Source organism: Falco peregrinus, chromosome 3 (genome assembly GCF_023634155.1).
Source record: "Falco peregrinus isolate bFalPer1 chromosome 3, bFalPer1.pri, whole genome shotgun sequence".
In the NCBI taxonomy this organism is placed as follows: Eukaryota; Metazoa; Chordata; class Aves; order Falconiformes; family Falconidae; genus Falco; species Falco peregrinus.
The window spans coordinates 83,965,335-83,972,850 of NC_073723.1; the positions used below are offsets into that span (position 1 = coordinate 83,965,335).

General features: G+C 39.2%; 1 protein-coding gene across 1 annotated transcript; it reads right to left on the reverse strand.

Moving 5' to 3' along the window:
* Positions 1-1,802: 1,802 nt before the first annotated feature.
* Positions 1,803-7,281, reverse strand: LOC101912517 (carboxymethylenebutenolidase homolog). Its single transcript, XM_005239741.3, has 5 exons — positions 7,076-7,281; positions 6,313-6,420; positions 4,281-4,423; positions 3,770-3,861; positions 1,803-2,088 (listed from the first exon to the last, which is right to left on the reverse strand). The coding sequence occupies exons 1-5, from the start codon at positions 7,279-7,281 to the stop codon at positions 1,909-1,911; spliced, it is 729 nt and encodes a 242-aa protein (XP_005239798.1). The 3' UTR covers positions 1,803-1,908.
* Positions 7,282-7,516: the final 235 nt, after the last annotated feature.

Sequence of the window (7,516 nt, forward strand, 5' to 3'; positions counted from 1 at the left end):
CGCCACTCGAGGCTTCACCCTATGGGTTTTTGAAACTCTCCAACGAGGGAGATTCCATCACCTCTCTGGGCAGGTTGCTCCAGAGCTTGGTTGTGAAACACCCTCCCCTCAGAGCTCAGCACTTCCCCCAGCACCTGCTGCCTCCTCACTTTCCTCACCTTCCCCTGTGCTCTCAAGAGCCACAGCCTGCAGGTGGAAGCTGGGAAGGGGGGCAGCACCTCTTCGGGTCCGCCCAGCACCACCTGCAACCTGGTCTAGAGTCACAAAGCACAGCCAGGGAGGTACTTAAAACCCCACCATACACACGTATTTTTCTTTTAGCCTTCAGTCTGGGTGCTGGAGGGAATCTATTTCAGCAAGTGGGTGCTTGGTTGCGGAGCAGGGGGCCACCACTGCCAGCTTTGCAGAGGCGCGGCGCCCCAGCAAGAAGGGCAGCCACTGGAGAGAGACCCCCATGCTCGCTACAGAACACCTCTCTGGGCTACAGCACAATGCCTGTATTTTCCACTTCAAATTGTAGTCTCTCTAACTGTTGAACATCCCCCATCACCATGTCTATAGCACTGCCTCAGTTGATACGGTGGCCCAAAACGCGAAGGCAGATGTGCCCACTGGCCACACTGGGAGCCGAGCAACGCGGGGTTTGTACAACACCTCTAACCTGATGTCTCCTCTGCTCACAGTGGCTTGTTTAACATAGCCTGCTGAGGTGCACAGGCAGCCAACATACCGTGACCCATATCACTAACACTGATAGGGTAGCAATGTGGGAAAGTGCTGAAAATTCCTGGTGTCAAAGGCAAAGCAATAGCCATGCAGATTGCTAGCCTTGATTTACAGCTACTTCAACAAGGCAACAGAGTGAGAAACCCGCAGATGTAGAAAATAAAAAGGGGCATGGGTCCCTTGGAGCATCTCTAAGTAAACTCAAGTTGCCAAGTCATTACCAGGGCAATGAAAAAAAAAACCAACAAAAACAAACAAACAAACAAAAAAAGTCAGCAAGTCAAAAAACCTGGAGCGAGTGTGGTGACAGGGATTTTTATTATTGTTTACATGTTGTGCACTTGGGAGGTGACAAGGGTGATAAAGGTGAAGAACTTGATAGAGAAACAAGGGATATAATGTTAATATAATAGAATATAGCAAAGGGTATACTGTAAAACAAACAATATAATCAGGACTGAATGGGGATAACTGTTTTCCAGCCCTGTGCCTGATCACCACAGTCTGGACCAGGACAAAAACCACACAGCGTTGGTGCCTGGGTTACTAACACAGCCAGGAGGGACTGGCTATGTTTTTTCCTTGATGTTGATGAGGGAATACTAGAAGTGCCCTTCTTAATATTGCCAACAGATTACATGGAGGGTGCCACCTACCAACATCGTATCTTCCTAACTCCTTAACACAGTGAAGTGTTTGTTTCACACATGGGAAATTCTGCTCAGTACAGGAGTATACCTGAGACAAATGTTTTGTAGTTAATAAAAAAAAAAGTCTGTATGCAAACCCAGCGTATTTCCATGTAAACACCTATGACCATCAATCATCATACCAAAATAAAGCATGAAATTATTCAGGTAAATTCATGATGAGGTCATGCTCACTAGCAAAGACAACTGGATAAATGATATCATTACTATTGATGTCGTAATGCAGAAAAACAAAGCAAATACAAAGCAAGATAAATTCCAACAACTTTTTAATGCTTAATCATCCTTTAGTCCAACTTTGATTTCACAATCTTATGTAAGTCTTGTAAAAAAACGATTAAGAGCTATAAATTAAAGTGTTCCTATTTTTATTTATGACAGTTTTCAAAACCAGATCATTTTCCTTTGACTGTTTTCCTCTCAAATTAAATTAAACACTAATCTTGAAGCCTAGTGTTATTTTATGCTTTTGTCAAATGAACATTTTGATCCAATCAATCATATCTTTTCTAGCTTCTTCAATATAAGGTTTATCAGCAGGTTTCATATCTTCTGGTTTCAACTGTGCAAACCCATGAACTTGTCCAGGATAAACCTTAATTTTATATGCAACTCTACAATACTGTTTCAACTTCTCCTCCAATAAGGTGATCTGTAAAAGAAAGCAGTTTTCCATTATGTTGTTGGGTTTTTTTTAAGTCTGCCAATCATGCCATTTCTCATATCTCTACATCTTTGTCTTTTCTCCATTGCCACACCTGAAGCAGGTTCTGTTGCTTAACAGATGAGAAAACCCCTCTTTGGAATGTAAGACTAAAACATTTTTTAAAAGTATGGGTGAGTCTAAGAACCTCAACAGTTAGTGCAAAGATGGTTTGGTAAATCTCACTGCCATAAAGGAACATTTCTATTCAGAGACTTAGGCTTGTAACCTAATTTTGAGCTCTGATCTTGAGAGAACATATTCCCTAAATCTCAGTGACTCTCAGTCCAAAACATTTTGATAGGCTTAGTAACAGAACTTAAGAAAACACAGAGGGTTTTTTAGTTTACTGTATAACAAAGAGACATTGCTTCCGCACAGTTTTTTGGTAAGTACACACATGCTTACACACAGAGTAATAATCATATGATTATGTACCTGTATACATGTGTAGACATTTTTGTGCTCAGTTCCATTAAAAAGTCAGAAAATAGGAGAATGAACACTTACTTTGCCCCTGCAAGCTTAATTTTACTCATTGTGCAGATTAGAGATAGTACTGTAATTATTTTCATGTTAACTTCCCTACACACAGAGAGAGAGCTCTTTATAATTCAGTGCAGAAAATAATGTATTTGAGGGGGTTTTCGGTTTGATTTTGTTTTTTTTTTTTTAATGTAGACATTTTTCTTACATAATCTGGACAGATAGTTCAGAGAGAAAGCTTCAAGAGAAAAATATATGGCTTCAGTGTGTAATGCATGATGGAAAAAATGCATTTATGAAAATTGTGCCCCTGGGAAAAAGACACTTTCACCATAAAAAGGGGACAGGGAATGAAGGATTTGTTCTGTGCAGAGGAGACACATATCTGAGGTACAGCTCAACATGCTGAATAACACAGTTAAAAGTAAATATTGGCTTCTGAATTCCCAGAGCACACTGCCAGTTCCTCAGTTAGACCCTAGTCCTACACAACAAACTGTGCTAGAGGTGGTATGTTATTCTTGACACCGAAGAGAAGGAATTTTACTCACAGAAGGGGGCACCAGTTTCCTACCCATATATTTATCCAGCCTCTCAGATATGCTTACAATAGGGGTTATATCAGAATACAGATGACAGCCAGAAGTCAAAAAAGAGTCCACAAGATGTCATCATATTAGTCAAAATTCATGCCCAGTCTTCTGGCACAGTTCATTTTGTCTTCTTGTACCAAAAGCAATTGGTCCACATCATTAGAAAGTTCAGTTACTAAGCTGAAATTACTTTTTTCCATTCATATTTCCAAATTCAATCGTCAAACTACCTGTTTGCTTGCCCATAGCAATAGTGTCCGTGTCCATGTTTTTGAGACATTTGGCTCAAACCAGCTGGATCTCCCTGCCCAGTTTCACACTCTGCTGGTCCAGCCACTCAGAGACTGATGACTGGTCTCTAGTGCATTTCTCACCTCAAAAAAGCAGCTTTGAATAACCTGAGCAAGATATGGGGGAATTTTAAACGTAAGCAAAACAAACCAGCCTGTCTGATTTTTCATACCTGAAAACAGTTTCTAACAAGCTAGGGTTTCTGTATGAGATAAAAGAACTATGGGAAAAGAAGAAGCATTTCTAGTACAAGAGCTTACCTGATCATATGAAATAGTGTGGTCTTTCTCACCAAAAATGAAAAATGTGGGATTTAGTAAATTGTATCTTTCTTCAGAGTCCCTAATTATTCCTATAATGTTATTGAGAAACAGTGTGTTAGTGAGGTTAACATCCTTGCAAGATAAATAACAAATTAAAAGACAAAATTTGTATTTAGGTTTACTGGTTATGTACATTTTTTTAGATCAGGACAGTTTCTATTTCGATGGAGAAAAAAGCATTTGGAAAATATATTTCCCCACTCTCCAAGCACTAAAAAAAATTATAAATATTAGAGAATTACTGTGTAAAAGGAAGCAATTTTTTTCTGCTTTACAGCATTCTTAAATTTTTATACCAATATAGCATATTGCTGAAATAACCATAATTAAAATCTGCAACTCACCTTAGAGCTGAGTATTTACAGAAGGTGTTACAAAGCAATAACTAGAGTTACAAACTATGCATAGCCATGCGAGCCCATGTAAGTTTTCATGTGTTCTACACTACCATAGAGGGACACCCCAGCGGTTAATTGAGGATTTTTCAGCATCAAGTGATGTACTGCCATTCCACCCCAGGAAAACCCAACGATACCAATCTTCTTTGCATCGCTTTGTTCCTTTAGATACTTCAAGACAACATCAGCTTCCCTAAGACATATAAACAAAAGTAAACTAAGGAATCTATTGCAGAACCAATACTTGACAATTTAAGAAGTAAATTAAAAGAGGTACATGATTTTTTCTGCATCTGCACCCCCAATCATTTAAAATAGAGAATACTTAAAAAACCTATTTCAGCCCCGAGCAGTGGCTTCTATTCTTAAATGGGAGTTAACATCTCTGGTCCTAGTTTAGGGAAGTACAGGTGTAGGTACTTAAATACTTACCTGAATTGTGACCTGCTCCTTTCTTTTCAAAATAAGCAAATTTTTAATTGAATCACTTTGTCTAGGACAGGACAACTAAAGACAAGACATATCTGCAAGTAGAACAACATCTTGCATTATGGATTGTAGGAATAGATAAGCTTCACTGTGCTATCTCTACAGAGTCCACCTATTTAGATAAAGATTTATCCTGAGTATGGCATTCCTGTTGTATGAGTTAATATTAAGATATCCTACCACGTCCACATGTAATACCATATTAAAGTAGCAATTACTCAAAATTAAATTGTCAGTAACTATAATGTTTAAAAAACAGGTATTGCATGAGGTATAATGCAAAAAATATGAAAATTGGTTTCAATGTAGGCCAGAGCAGGTCAATTATTTTTTTAATTGCTAATTTCTTAGGTCTCAAGAGTTTTATCTTTTTCATTATCTGCAGTTTTATTTTTAAATGCAAACTGCATATATTAATAACTGTATTTTTAAATATTAAACATATTAGTAAGGTCATCACAGGTTTGGTTAGGCTGACAAAAAGAAATGAGAGTGACATGAGAAGGAGATCATGTCCTGAGCCTGTAGCCAGGGATTGCACTGTGAATGGATGGGATCTCTCGGATTTGGTTTGTGTGGAAGGGTGCAAAGTCATGGGAATGTTGGATTCCTTGTGCTCTGTGGATCTGACCTAGAAGCAGCTACCAGTGAAGCCTCAAAAGACAGCACAGGCATGTCCTTGAAGTGTAAATTGTTTAAGACAGGGTTCAAGTACCTGCTCACTCTTTGGAGCAGGATTTTTTACAGGTGTTAGTCATTTGTCTTTTCAAAAAATTTGCTCACAGTTTCTGCAACTATACAGTCAAAGCTTTACTGAGAGGTGTTGAAGTGAGGCTGTGACCATTGGGACCTCTTGAAAGGGTCAGAAGAATACTTGTGGCTTACAAGATGATAGCTGAGTAGAAGGGGGGTATCACTGCCTCACTATCATCTTCTGAAGTTTTAGGTTGTGGTGATAGATACTGAAGAAACAGTAATGTCTCCCATAATTCAGGGAAGCCTTGTTACAGGCACCGCTAGGCTCTACAGATTTCAGATGTCCTCTATTTCACATGGCCCTCTATTTCACATGGAGAAAAACGGTATAGCTCAACAGATATATTTCAGGTTTTGGGCAGTCTTGCAAATTTTTATGTAGTGCAGCTCAGGAGAATATCATCTGCACTTAACTTATCTACAAAGCAGAATGCAAGATGGGCAAGTGACAACTGGCAGATAACATGAGCAGTTGTGGAAAAGACTTCCTCCTTATCTTGAGGAACTGGAGGCAGAATCAGCCCTTGCGGGTGAGAGTGCTGGGTATTTCATAGCCTGTGAAATACTGGCTATGAGCCTGTGTGGTCAATATAACGTAGTTAGAAAAGGGCCCAGGAAAACAAGACAGGGACAATAAGCAGGGACGGACAGAGCAGATGATCCTTTCCAAATCCCAGCCAAGACAGTGCACAGAACCACAGAAGAACTGCCCAGAATAAGCAATTGTGTGTGTGCAGACACCTTGCCATGCTGTGAGGTGCCACTTTCAACATTTCATACAAATTCTCCTCTTTTGTTGGATGCTTTTTAAAGTTCAAGTACAAATATATATCTTACTTGTCTACTTTCGTAGGATCATGATGTTTCATCCAGTCAGCAAAGTCAGCCCAGTGATCAGTAGTTTTCCAGGGATCTGTGCCCTTGAAGAAGTCTGGGCAGATGGTTCTGTGTGAGACATGGAATCAAGCAAACTTTTAAGTCCAGGTAGGGAGAATCTGTGGATGTCTAAATGTCTCCTAATGTCTTCTGCTCCAGAGTACACATGCACACGGTTACTATCTGAATCATATTCTACTCATCCTGTTCTGCCAATCAGTGTAGCTAAAAGTGTGTATCTTTGTACAGAAAAAAACCAACACACAAATAAACTCTCATTATTTCCTTAGACATACTTAATACAAAATAAAGGGGATTAAGCAACTCTCCTGATTCTATTTAAGCACATATATCTCCCTGATAGTAAAAGCTAAAGCAACTATTCAAAAGGTTTGATTCTGAAAAGCTTATACAACTTAAAGATAGATACCAACATTTATCTTTTAATCACCCACATTGCCACATAAGCACAAACACTGGCACTTCGTGACTCTGCTTGTGGCTTTGTGCTCAGGTAGCCATTTTTGATGGGTCATTTTTAGTGACCTCATAGGAACATTTTGTCCCTTTGCATTTTTATTAACTCAGACTGAAACGGTATGGTTGCCCTATGTGTATGGGAAATACCATATGCCGTGCTTAGCTTTGGGCCTGGAGATTGCATTTAAGAGGAAGTGCATTTATCAGTGCATTTAAGAGGAAGACAGGAAAAACAGTTGCTTACATGTATCCATGACCTGCAATCAAATCGACTATATATCTAATATCTGGGAACTGCCATCCAAATATATCATGAATCACAATCACAGCTTTGTCTGTGAAAAAAGATGGTCTACAAACATATGCCTTGATGTGCTCAATTTGTACTTCATGTCCAAGGCACCCATATCGAGATCTTTCTCCAGTATCATATAGAAAAGGATCAGCCATTTGGAAACCTAGAAAAAGGGAAAAAAAGAGAGCAAGAAAGTCAAAATGATTTGTTAACACACATTATTATGGGCAAATAAAGACAAACGTGGCCTGCAGAAAGGAGTTCAGTAACTTCTGTAAACAGCATTGACATCCTTGTCTGAAAGGAGAGCAGAAAAAAGCAAAAGCAATGGTCCAGTGAAAAATGTCTTAGTCCCTTATATGTTATTGAGAAGAAAAATACCAGAAGCAA

Coding starts and splice junctions, on each gene's coding strand:
- LOC101912517 (XM_005239741.3), bottom strand. CDS start 7,281: ATGGCTGATCCTTTTCTATATGATACTGGAGAAAGATCTCGATATGGG. Junction 4,424..6,312: donor GATCCTACGAAAGTAGACAA/GTAAGATATATA, acceptor TATATGTCTTAG/GGAAGCTGATGTTGTCTTGA. Junction 3,862..4,280: donor CGCTGGGGTGTCCCTCTATG/GTAGTGTAGAAC, acceptor ATAACATTATAG/GAATAATTAGGGACTCTGAA.